General features: G+C 44.7%; 1 protein-coding gene across 5 annotated transcripts in view; it reads right to left on the reverse strand.

The window, feature by feature from the left end:
• Stab2 (stabilin 2) overlaps positions 1-1,869 on the reverse strand; it is a 182,370-nt gene extending 180,501 nt beyond the window's left edge. For 4 of the 5 annotated variants that reach the window (XM_087555923.1, XM_087555924.1, XM_087555922.1 and 1 more), the window contains exon 1: positions 1,600-1,869. In XM_087555923.1, coding sequence (XP_087412049.1) covers positions 1,600-1,704 — 105 coding nt within the window. In that variant the 5' untranslated portion in view covers positions 1,705-1,869. 5 annotated transcript variants of the gene reach the window in all.
• Between the last annotated feature and the right edge of the window lie 11,427 nt (positions 1,870-13,296).

Below are 13,296 nucleotides of genomic sequence, written 5' to 3' on the forward strand. Positions count from 1 at the left end.
AGGCGCTATCCCAAAAGCTACTGCCTATCCATGGGATATGTGCTTCTAGCTTGGCTGCCTTGTCTAGTCTCAGTGGGAAAGGATGATCCCAGCCCTGAAGACTCTTGATGTGCCAGGGTGGGGGATACCCAGGGGGAGCCTCCACACTCTCAGAGAGGCAGGCATGGGGAAAAGGATTGTGGGAGGGGGTGACCAGGAGGGATTACAGTGATCAAGATGTAGAGTGAATGAATGAATAAATAAATAAATAATATATATATATGTGTGTGTGTATATATGTGTGTATATATATATTGACATAAATCTCTATCTGACTTTCAAATTACTGTTTTCAAGTGGAATAACTCGTTTCATTTTTTTGTTTTTTTTAAATATATTTTATTTATCTATTCATTTAATGTATGTGAGCACACTACAGCTGTCTTCAGATACACCAGAAGAGGACATCGGATCCCCATTACAGGTGGTTGTGAGCCACCGTGTGGTTGCTGGGATTTGAACTCAGGACCTCTGGAAGAGCAGACAGTGCTCTTAACCACTGAGCCATCTCTCCAGCCCGAATAACTCGTTTTATAAACTTAAGAGAACTGAAGAACAGATTCAGCTTTGAGCAGTGGTCAAGGCCCAGCACCTGCACTGAAGCAAGCCCTCCATGGTGAAGATAGTTGTGACAGCATCCCTACCATTTGCAGAGCCCTGTCTGGGGAAGCAACGGAAGCTTAGAGGGATTAATTTCCCTGCTTAGGGTTGAAAGGCTGGTGTAATGGGCAGCCCCAAAGCCTGTCCTCTGAAATATTGTGAAGTCCCAGTTCAAATGTGCCCCTTTCTAACTCCTGGACTGGAGAGGTACGCATTATGCTGTCTGCCACATTCTCAGGAGAGCGCCCTCAGAGCCAAGTGGACTTGCTGCTCAGCAGTCGCTCTATCTGGCGCTGAGATCCGATACTCCAAATACCGCTTATATAATGTTCCCGAGGTTGCTCTTCATTGAGACAGCAACCTCATATGGTGCAGAACCTGCGTGAGCGTCTCTCAGGTCTTTAAGGTCACTGTGGTCCTCCCACTACAGTGGGGGAAGTAGGAAAGGCCTGTGTGGGTGTCTGATGGATTTCGGGAATGTTTCTACGGCTTCCTGTTATCAGCTCTCTCTCCTGGAATTCCCCTGGGCATCTTCCTACAGCCGTGCCTAGTTTCTCTATCTGGGAAGATGGTTGATAAGGCAGTTCAACAAAACCTAGAACATGCAGCTCTGCCAGGAAAGAGAAACGTCAGTAGTAAAATCACACACACACACACACACACACACACACACACACACACACACAGAGAGAGAGAGAGAGAGAGAGAGAGAGAGAGAGAGAGAGATATGCCAGCCTTCAGTGTAGCAGATGAGAAACAGTCAGCTCAGTCAGCCCTATAAAGATAGCGCCTCGCCTCTGGTTTAGGATCTGATTCTTGTAAGTTTTCTCCTGATTTTTATGACGCCCAGGTACGGCTTTTTGATCCAAGGTTATATGGGGAAACAAACAAGCAGACAAACACCGTCTAGAGCACATGGTGAAAGTTAACAAGTAAAAACACCGGAGTGATTTATCTTACCAGTTCTGGGCCTTCAGTTGGGGAGCAGGCATTTTGCACAACCAGCCCCAGGAAGAGAGGAATTAAAGGCAGCAGCATGCTGAGGAAAAGCTTGCTCCTTCCCATGCCAGACTCTCCTCACGGTGATCCAACTATTTGAACTCCCTTTGATGAGTGTCTGGGGAGTTCTTTCTCATGTCTGTATGTCTGTGTCCACTTTTAAATCTTTTCCTTTCCCTGTGAGGAAGGAATGGTCAGTGAGACCAGCCTGACAGACCACGGGAGCGCAGTGGAACTGGCCACCCTGAGCTGTATATAAGTCCTTGACTGAGTGACAGGATTTCCTGAAGGGGCTGAGGCAGAGATCTGACCTGGGATTTCTGTGCCTTGTGGAACTCCCAGCCATGGTTTCCCCTCCTGTGGCTGTGGCCGCTCTCCACTGGACCTGCTTGCCTGTGGCCCTTTCCACACCACATGACACCATGGAGCACCCCGGACTTTTCCATTCCAACATATGGGTTCAGATTTTCTGTAGGAAGAATTTGCAGGAGCGTCCATCACTGTACATAAACCCAGGCATGGAGAGAATGTTCCAGAAGCCTGGTCCCTACCTCGAAAGACAGTGGTGTCTTCACCCTCCTGTGCTTGTCAAAATTCATGTCGATGCTAGTGGTTGGGTATTCCACCCGCTCTTCTCTTCATGAGTGTTCAAGCAATGAGTGACCAAGCCTGCTCCTCTAATGTAGCCCTTCAAGGTTGAGCCTAATGCTATTTCTTCTGGGAAGACTTTCTTTTCTGTCCCTCCTGAAGTTTGCACCCTGTGTCACAAAAGCCAGTCACACGTGTCGCAGTCTACCTGTCTGTCCTTCTCCCGTGCCACTTATGAATTTCTTGAGTGCTACTCTTTTCGGCAGTGCCACTGCTTAAAGCCCAGAGCAGAAACAAAGGCTTAAAAGTAATAAAAATTAACAACGCCCAACACTCTGGAAACTCACTGTGTGCGCTGTTCTAGTCCTCTCAGTGGTTGGCTTGTTTGAGTCTCTCAAAACATGTTGAAATCGTAAAGGTGTCCTCTTAGGTCTACAGACACAGAAACCGAGGCAAAGAATTGAGGAAGCTAAGCTGTTTTTTTTTTCTCCCCAACTTGACATATGCTAGAGTCATAGGGGGACTGGGAAACTATAGGCAAGTCTGTGGGGTATTTTCTTGATTACTGATTGATGTGGGAGGGTCCAGTCCACTGTGGGCGGTGCCAACCCTGAGCATGTGGTCCTGGGTTGTATAAGAAAGCAGGCTGAGGAAGCCAGGAGGAGCAAGCCGGTGAGCGGTGGTCCTCTGTGGCCTCTGCACCAGCTTCCTCACCTGACAGCCTTTTATGACAGACTGTGAGCAATGAGATGAAGGAAACCCTTTCCTCCTATAAGTTGGTTCTGGTCAGGTGTTATTGAGGCAGTCGAAAGGGAACAAGGACAGCCACTGTTATGGTTCTATTGCTGGGGAGTGCTAACCCAGCCCTGAGCCAGGTTCCAGAGTCCCTGTTGTTCCCCATCGCCTTCTGCCTCTCATGCACTCTGGGTAGATTCCCAGCCCTGCTGGAGACCACGGGGAGCCCGGAGCCCAGCCCGAGTCAGACCCAAAATGGGGGCGGGGGTGACATCTTTGGTCATCCACAAATAGGACACTGAGTTAACCTGCAGATGCATGTGTTAGATTCAGCTAAATGACCTCTCCCTGTGACCCTGTCCCCAAGTTTTTACACATTGAGCTTCAGTCATCTGATAGCTTCTCTGGCATAGACCCTTTGGAGACAAATATAGTCTAAATGGTAAGAAAAAGGAAGTCATGGATATTCGCATCTCAGTGAATCTCCACTTGGCTGCTCAATAGTATTCCCAGAGGGAGTCTTTTATTTATTCATTCATTCATTCATTTATTTATTTATTTATTTATTTATTTATTTATTTATTTATTAACTTGAGTGTTTCTTATTTACATTTCGAGTGTTATTCCCTTTCCCGGTTTCCGGGCAAACATCCCCCTAATCCCTCCCCCTCCCCTTCTTTATAGGTGTTCCCCTCCCCATCCTCCCCCCATTGCCGCCCTCCCCCCAACAATCACGTTCACTGGGGGTTCAGTCTTAGCAGGACCAAGGGCTTCCCCTTCCACTGGTGATCTTACTAGAATATTCATTGCTACCTATGAGGTCAGAGTCCAGGGTCAGTCCATGTATAGTCCTTAGGTAGTGGCTTAGTCCCTGGAAGCTCTGGTTCCTTGGCATTGTTGTTCATATGGGGTCTCGAGCCCCTTCAAGCTCTTCGAGTTCTTTCTCTGATTCCTTCAACGGGGGTCCTGTTCTCAGTTCAGTGGTTTGCTGCTGGCATTCGCCCCAGAGGGAGTCTTAAAAAGCTCTAATGTCCATTGTTTCCCAAGAGAAGCTACCTCTGAGATTCTGGGAAAAGGGACAGGGGAAAATTTCTTGAGGCTTCCTGGTTGATCTTGTTTGTACTGGACTATTACTTGAGGAGGAACTGTGTGATACTCATGAGCTTCTGGAGGTCACCATGTTCCCTCAGCTAATATACCAGCGAGACAGTTCAATCAGAAACCTCTTTCTGATACCTCTTCTTTTAGAAGGGTGTGAGGGATATATCTGAGGCTTGGAATGTGATCTGTTCCAGGTGAAGTTGTGACGTTATCAGCTTCTAGAGAATTTTTAGTTCTTGGAGACGCTACCGGTGCTCTGGAGAAGACTGCCCTCACACGGGGCCCTGCAAAGTCTTTCTCCTGGATTAACTGTTCCTGTTACATCTCTTTGAGGGTCTGATTCCTATAGCGGAGAAACATCAGGAACAAAGAGGAGACTGTTCAACTTTGAAGATGTTTCCAAACCTTTGAGACAGAGGGTTTTTGTTTGTTTTAAATAATTCTGTCAGCAATCTCTAGGTCTGATGTTCTCATGGTCTGCCTTAGGGGAAAATGGTGTTAGACTTTATCAGGGAGATATTTTATTTTCTAGGTTATCAGGAAGTAGTGTTAGCCTGCTTAGGACCTGTGTACAGACTTCAGCAATCAGAGGATTGACAGTTACTACTGTGGGCAGTAATTGTCTGCATTAAGTTTGTTTCAGTTGTGTTCCTTTGAGTTCTGTAGACATCAGCTCTTTAATGTATTCCAAATTGTTACCATGATGGTGAGGTAGAACAAACTTCACAGCCCACGTGGGGATCCAAAGCATCTTCTGCTTTGTGGGAAACAAAGCCCCATAATTCAAATCTCTGAGGTTAATTCTTGGATTTAATCATGTTTTAATTCTCTTGGCCACTTTTGGTAACCAAGGAATAAAAGCACCTGGACACGACAACCAGTGTTGAACCTTCCTGGATGTCTCTTTAGGAAATGGAAAACCTGGGCTAGCTCTGTTGGTAAAGTAATTGCCTTGCAAGGGTGATGACCTGAGTTCTGTGCCCAAAGGCAGATGCAGTAGAGAGTGTGTGTCAGCCCATGGCCTGGGAGGCAGAGACTCAGGATTCCTAGGCCTTGCTGGTCCTGAGGTCTCAGGGGTGACCTCCATGCCAGCAGGAGAACTCAGACACACAGATAAAAGCAAGCAGAGGCTAAGGCGGATGGCTGGTGAGGAGTAACACTCACGGATTTTATCTTCAGATCTCTCTATACCAGCAGTTAATGTGTATGTGCCTACACACACACACACACACACACACACACACACACACGCCCATCACACACACACCCATCATATACACCCCCATAACACACATGCCCATCACACACACACCCATCATACACACCCCCATCACACACAAACACCCGTCACACACACACACGCACACCCCTCACACACCCCCATAACACATCCACCCATGACATACATCCCCCATACACACACACACACACACACACACACACACACACACACACACACACAAATCCACAGGAAAGAAATCAGATAAAGTTGCTTCAGTGTGCAGTTTCAGAAGCTCTCACAGCTCCTAGAATAGTCTCAGAGTTAACCAGTGTTAGGAAGGACCGCGGTCCTGGAAGTGTTGACAATCTGAAGTCCTTAGTGTTCCTGGAGGTGATATCAGGAACATGTGGCTTGGCCCACCAGGCCCTTCTCTAGCCTCTGTGGTCCTGATGAGACGTCAATCCTGATTCCGCAGTCTGTCGTCCTGATGAAACATAGATCCTGACTAGTGTAGGACACTCAGAATCCACAGGTTTCAGAATCCCAGCTCAGGAGTTGGGGTAACACTGAGGAGATGCTCCTGGCGGGCAGGTGGGGCGGGCAGCCATGTTGAGCAGGGTGTTTAGGGCACCGGCATCTTCTGTTGCTAAAGAGATTGGTGTCAGATTACATATTTCTTTCTGTCTCCTTATTATGCAGAATTTTTGGCACCAGAACATCTTGGCTAGAGTACAAAACATTCTTCTCTTCTCCGTCAAATCTGATTGTAATATTGGAACAAAACAGTGGCTTCTTATATTCTAAATATAGAATTTATTTATTTATTTATTTATTTATTTATTTATTTATTTAATTATTTATTTATTTTTGGTTCTTTTTTTCGGAGCTGGGGACCGAACCCAGGGCCTTGCACTTCCTAGGCAAGCGCTCTACCACTGAGCTAAATCCCCAACCCCTAGAATTTATTAAAGAGAAATTCATTTTAAAATCTTTTTTTGCACCAACCTACCGATTGACATTACTTTTTTTTAGAATTATTTATTTATTTATTTTTTAGGTATAGGATACATTGTAGCTGTCTTCAGACACATCAGAAAAGAGGCATCAAATCCTATTACAGATGGTTGTGAGCCACCATGTGGTTGCTGGGAATTGAACTCAGGACCTCTGGAAGAGCAGCCAGTGCTCTTAACCGCTGAGCCATCTCTCCAGCCTGTTATTACATTTTTTTCTTTTCTTTGCCCACCTCCTCCTCAGGTGTTTTTATAATGACCTATGTAGCTAAAGTGCCTATCAAGCTGAACTGAGAATAGTCCATCTCGTTCTGAAATCGTCTCTGTTTAAAGACTTTCCTCAGGTGAAAATCCAAACGACATTTTATTTGGCTGATATATGTAGGCTTCTCCTGAAGAACTCCATCCGCTCTGACTATATAGACGTTTTTAATCCATGTATCCACTTAACAAATATTTATAGAATGCCACACACTCTGCTGGCTCCTGAGAACATGGAGCTAGATAAATCAAACTGCCTTGTTTATTACAGCTTCCGGTTTACTTGTGTATATACTGTCTCGCTTAAATATTATTACAGTTTTAGAAAATTGAACAAGACAAGGAAAGCCATCTCGGTTTGGCAGATACGGCAACCGACGGCTAAAGAAACCGAGTGATTTATTCATGGTCAATAAGGTGGTGTGAGGTTGTCATAGTAACAGATGCCGCAGTTATCTTCCTCGGTCAGGATCTCTGCTTATACAGGTGGCTCACCACTCCGACGTTTAAGTTAAACATCATCTGTGGCAAACCCAATCCAACTGGCTGCTGTCTCTTCATTGTCATACTGAGGTATGACGGCACAAGACCTGTGGTTGATGCCGGACATGCCTGATGTACACTTGTTCTCTCAGGATAGCCTGGTCTACGTGGAGAGCTGCCAGGCAACTAAGGCCATACAGTGAGACCCTGTCTCAAAGTAACAGCTATGGTGGAGGTACGTGTCAGGACTGACAGACATGACTTACCTGCACCGACGGCCTGTTAGGCAGTCCACTGGTTTTGACATCTCAGCATAGCATGACACAGGCCAACTGGATCATTTGATGCTTCAAGCTTTGTGTAAAAAGAGACAACGTAGATAGGTGTATATAGGTGTATCTGACATGTGACCTACGGGCTGCACGAGACTGAGGATAGCTTCCACCTCAGTCCAACACAAACTGAGGGTGTCAGGGAACTCCTGATCTTCTTGCCTCTACCTCCAGAGTAGGTGGGACTGCAGGTGTGTGCCACCCTGCCTGGCTATTATACTGATGTCCCCCCTTCAAACCACATGGGGTTGCTTCAACCCCTCAAAACTACAGAACCGAAGGAAGAGTAGAAGCCTTGTAGGATACTGGGGCAGGCAAAGTCCTGGGAACACACTGAAGCTAAGGATTTATTGACATGTTTGGATTTTCACATAATACTTCACCAGCGTATGTGGGTTGAACCACACAGAACAGTCACTCTTGAAGGTCAAAAGTCAAGCTAATGCCAACATCTGAACACAGACCCACTTAACTCCAAATGGTATTAGAAACTATCTTGTTTACGGCTTCACACAGATAATTTTTTTATTTCATTGCCATTTATTAGGGGGGTTGTTTATTTTTACTTTTAATTGCTATTATGAGGTATCACCTCCTGGTGTTCTAGAGTCTGCCAGTTTCAGCTGGAGTGCTCATGTCTTGGGTAGGATGCACTCTGGGGCCAAGGCACTGCCTGTGGGTAAACACATGACAAGTCCGTGCCTATGGCTGGCCCTATGCTAGCCCGGTTTCTTAGCATAGTCCTCTGCCCTAGTAAGTCAGTGTTTCAGGTTGCTCTTAGGTGCTGACATAGCTGTAGGATTTCCTGGACACTATTAGATCCTGGTGTTTTGAGCTTTCAGTTTCCCTAAGCAGGGGATGTGTCCAACACATGTGTCCCTGTCTCCAAGGTCTTTCCTTTTCCTGTTGGTTTAGATCTTTGCATACAGCAAACCTTGGTGTGTGCATGTGAGGTGTGTGTGTGTGTGTGTGTGTGTGTGTGTGTGTGTGTGTGATTTTTGCTTTTCATTTTTCTGGAAGCCATTCAACTGATCTTTCTGTAGGCAAAATAGAAACATAGGCCAAGTTTCTTTTAACTCCACCTCTTGATGCCTTGTTTTGTACTTTTCCCTTTCCTGTCCTGTAGTTGTTTAATTAATCAGTAGACAACAGTGGGTACTCAGCCACTCCCATTATGCCTTTCTGGTGTACTTGTTCCATGGCAGACAGGGATTACTTAATATGGAGGAATAGTGAATGCTTACCATCTATGGTAGCGTGATTTTCTATTTTTCTTTTTCTTTTTTTAAAGACAAAGTCTTATATATCCCAGGAAGGTCTTTTCCTCCTCCTCCTGCATCCGCCTTTTAAGTCTTGGATTATAGGTGTGCTCCGCCATATGCAATTTTTGTTTGTCCTATCCGCCCCCCAACTGAAACTATCAGCGATTGCTGTTGAGTCTACCATCAACTGATAGAGGCCTATCAAGAATCCAGTCACTTCTCTTTGTCCCACCATCTCTTCTTGGATGAGACCGTCACGATTGCTTGTCTACGTTATTGTAGTAACATCCTACATGGACTCCCTCCACTATCTATAATCCTCTCACAAACACCACACAGGAATCTCTTTTACAGATATAAGTAAGAACAAGTGTGCTTAGAGTTAAGTGTTGGCTGTAGCTTTGAGTCTCCCTAACCTGTCTCTCTGATCTTCTCTCTTGAAGCATCTAGAGTTCATTGCATTGTACCAATCCCACTTTATCTTATGTATGTATTCAACATTGTCCTGTGAGCCCCACTCATCACTTACACTTTCACTTGCTGTTTCTTCTTCTTGAAATATTCCCCCTTTCCCCGGAGGGCCCTTGCCTCTGCTCATTGGCTGACTGACTGTCACTCTTCTCTGTCATCAGTGCGCATTTAATTGAGAATTAGAGAATTTTACACTCGAGCTGGTGCGTTCTTCATTGTACTGCTCCATTTTACTCTGTAGTACAAAATCTGTTAGACTGGGAGTTGGTGTCGTGTTTACTGGCACCTGTCTTTCTGCACTGAGGCATCAGGTCTAGGACAACACCTCTCTGCATGTCTTTTCTAGTGCTTTGCCAGGTGATGGACTGAGTGATTGAGTTTACACACATGTGTCACGTGTTCTACCCTTTACGTTGTATTATTTAATCCCTTTGAAATTCCCACAGGGAGCACCCTATTATATCTTTGTGTTACAAAACAGAAAGCTGAGGTGAGTAGAGATCTCCAAGCAGGAGATCTGGTAGGTCTGTCAAGTAGGAGGAAATGTGGTATTTAAGTAACCCAGGGCCAGGCTCATCCACTAGAACAGGAAATAAACCCCTATGACATTAAAGCCACAGGTTTCTATTTGAGTATTTTTTTATTATTAAATAGCCTACTGAAGTATCTGTAGGGATGGAATATAGTATCACGCAATCTGGGCCTTAGAATGGGATTATCAGCATAGCTAAGAATGGGGAGGGCCTGGTTTCTCAGAGGACATTCAGGTTAGTGCAAGGGGTGGAGATGCTGTGCTGCCCACAGTAGATGATGAGGGCAGATTTCAGAAGAGCCTCACTCCAAATCTCTCAATCAAGGACATCATCAACTGTCGGGCTTATTGTGTGATAAATCTGACAACTGGTCTACCACTCCATTGTTGAATCAACTGTTTTTCTTTTTTTTTTTTTTAAAGGTGTGGTTATGTAGCTCTGGAAGACTGGAATTCACTATGGAGCCCAGCCTGGCCTCATGTTTGTGGTGATCCTCTTGTGTCAATCTCTCAAATGCCAGGGTTACAACCTGTACGGTCAGACCCAATTCATTCATCTGGTCTTGCTCAAGGACCCTGAGCACTTGACAGTATGCTAAACTCTTGTGGATGAGCATAGAGATCAAAGATAAAGCTAAGCTTACCCCATGCCATGGAGGATGACCAAGCAGACACTGTTAGACTAGGAGCTCCTGTAGAAAGTTTAGCCCACAATTGTGTTAAAAATCAGCAACCCAAATTCTAGGTTTTGCTCTCTAAGTGCTTGTGATTGATGTCTGAGTGTAGAGGTCCCCTTTCTCATAATACAGACAAACTCAGCAAGACTGAGAATCACGTGCAGTCATCTCCTTCATTCTGCTAGAGACAAGTACATCCTTTAGTCTTTGGCTATCATCTTTCTCCTTTGCTCTCTGTTCTCCACATGACCTCAATGCCAAATCTAATGTACATTCAGAAGTTAGCAGCTTCCCCTCCCTGACTTGAAGAGAAGGAGAAACACTTAGAGCTGACTCGCAGGAACCTTGTATTATTATCTGATTTGCAAGCAATATTTATGGCCCATTCATTCCCAACAATGGTTCAGGCAGTTCCTCAGGACAATAACAGAGCTGACACACCAATATGAGGTGGTTGTGACTTTATGAAGCCCTGTGGTCAGGGACGACAATCCATCATCTGTTTCCTGTTTCTTCATTTATTTACTTACTTCATTCTTTAAAAAAAATCTCCTGAGGACATATTGCATGTAAGATGCCGTTGTCAACTCCCTGATTCTCTTTAGATTTTAAGGGTCAGCAAACTTTCTCTGTAAAGGACCAGAGAGTAAAAACATTGGCTATAGGCCATAAGCATGCCTGGCATCCACATTATTTTCTTGTAGTATGATTAACAACTATAGACAATGTAAAGATGAGTGGGTTGTGTTTCAATACAACTATTTACAAAACGGGTGGTGGGTAACACCACTTCTCTGTGTGGGTGTTGATTTGGGCAACTCCTGCTTTAGCTAAATTGTGGCCATATTTTATTTCACTTTCCCATAAGTTTTATTTTCTTTTTTCCTCCTAAAATAGAGCATCAGAGGCCAGGCATGGAGGCACAGAGCTTTAATCCCAGCATTTTCAAGGCACAGACAGGCAGATTTTTGGGAGATGAGGCCAGCCTGGTCTACAAAGAGTTCCAGGCCAGCCAGGAATACAGAACACGACCCTTTCAGAGCAGAAATACGTGGGGGTAATCAGATAGGCCTTGTTGATTGATTTTATCTCCACAAGTACTGTGGTTTATTTCTTCCTCAGTAATAATAGTGCTGCTATCAACAGCAACAGTAACAATAGCAGGAAGTAATATATCATCTGACAGTCCTTGTTCAAAGCACTTCCGGGTTATAACTCATGTTCTCGGAATTGTTAGGGAAAAGGATGCAAACCTGGTAAGGAGGAGGTTCAGATAACAGTGGTAGAAAAATTGTTTGGGGGTGGTTTGCTAGTATTACATATATTCCGATTAATGAGGAATACCTTCTGTTTGTTGAGTTCATTCGAGGGGATCTCTGTCATGTATGTATGTATTTATTTCTATTTTTTTGTAGCTCAACTCTCTGGTAGTCCTTTAAGGAAGATGAGGTTGATAACACACATCTTATAATGGAGAAATGGAAGTTGAATGAAGTTCAGGAAGCTCTCCCAGCTAGCAGGTGCAGAGTTGAAACTGGCTTATGTATGCAAAGTAGACACTCTATTGGAAATATTCTTTCGTTTGAACAAGAGGAGAATTAACAATGTCCCACCTGTCAGTAAGGTGGCTTTCTTAAAATATATATTACGATGGTGCTTATTTTAAAATATTTCCACTGATGGCCCAGAATCCTCCGATGGAGGAACGTAAGAAGCGCAAGTGTCTGGATCTTTGGCAACCTGGTGACGCTCACTCACAAACCCGCGTCAGAGTCCTCATTAAATCAGTGCTACCATGGGGTGTGTCGAAACACTGGGCAGCTGTGCTTCAGAGGAATGCTACCTGTGGGATGCAGGCCTTGGCCTTTAGTGGGCAGGGTTGAGGTGGCTCTGGGCAGAGGGCACACACTGTCTCCCATCCCTGGAATGTGGCCGGCAGCTGACAGCCACCCCAATTGTCTGGGAAAGGGTGGCCTTCACCACAGATTAGGTCTTGAAAGCTGCCTCTTTGCATGCGTTTTTGTTGTGTGGCTTAGATGGCACTGTCAAAAAAAGGAAGCTGTCTTTGAACAGGGGCAGGACAAGGTTCCCTGGGAGTGTGTGTGTGTGTGTGTGTGTGTGTGTGTGTGTGTCTGTGTGTGTGTGTGTGTCTATATGTGTGTTTGTATGCGTGTCTCTGTGTGTGTGTGTGTGTGTGTGTGTATGTGTGTGTGTTCTGCAAAATCTTGTAAGTGGCTGTACTGGGTCATACTCACATTTTGAGGAAGTTTCTGCCTCCATGTATGCATGGACAGTGATCTCTTTCCAGTGAAGCATATGTCGAGCATGCACATACTAGAAGGACATTCTCTCTCAAAGTGCTACAAACACAAAACGGCCCCAGGCACCTCTTTTTTTTTCTCTGTAACATAGAGTGTCAAACAGTGTGAATTTCTATGATCACATTGGAGAAAATCAGAGTCTGAGAGCTGATTCTGTTCCAGGTAACACAGGTATTTTAATGACTGGAGTCCTGGAGTCCTTGTCTATTAAATAGTGGGGTGGATAGTCATGAACTCCACTTTCTATTTTGGTTTTAAGCTTTATGCTTATATGCAAATGATCTTTACATGAAGAAAGAGAAAAACATCTTCCCTCTACCAAGACATACAGATTAACACTGGCCTCAGGATAGACATAAGAAAGAAAACCAGTTCCTAGTCACAGACCTGTTGTTCTCCCCCCTCTGTGTGTTTTCGTGTGCGTGTGTGTGTATGTGTGTGTGTCTGTGTGTGTGTGTGTGTGTGTGTGTGTGATAGATAGACAGTGGATAGAAAGATAGATAGATAGATAGATAGATAGATAGATAGATAGATAGATAGATAGACAAATGGACAGACAGACAGATAGAGTGAGAGCACTTGGGACATTAAGATTTGTTTCTTTTGGTATTGGTTTGTTAAGTTTGCAATGGTTCCTATTCCCATTGGTACAAAATGACA

The sequence above is a fragment of the Rattus norvegicus genome, chromosome 7 (genome assembly GCF_021556685.1).
Source record: "Rattus norvegicus strain SHRSP/BbbUtx chromosome 7, alternate assembly SHRSP_T2T, whole genome shotgun sequence".
Lineage (NCBI taxonomy): Eukaryota > Metazoa > Chordata > Mammalia > Rodentia > Muridae > Rattus > Rattus norvegicus.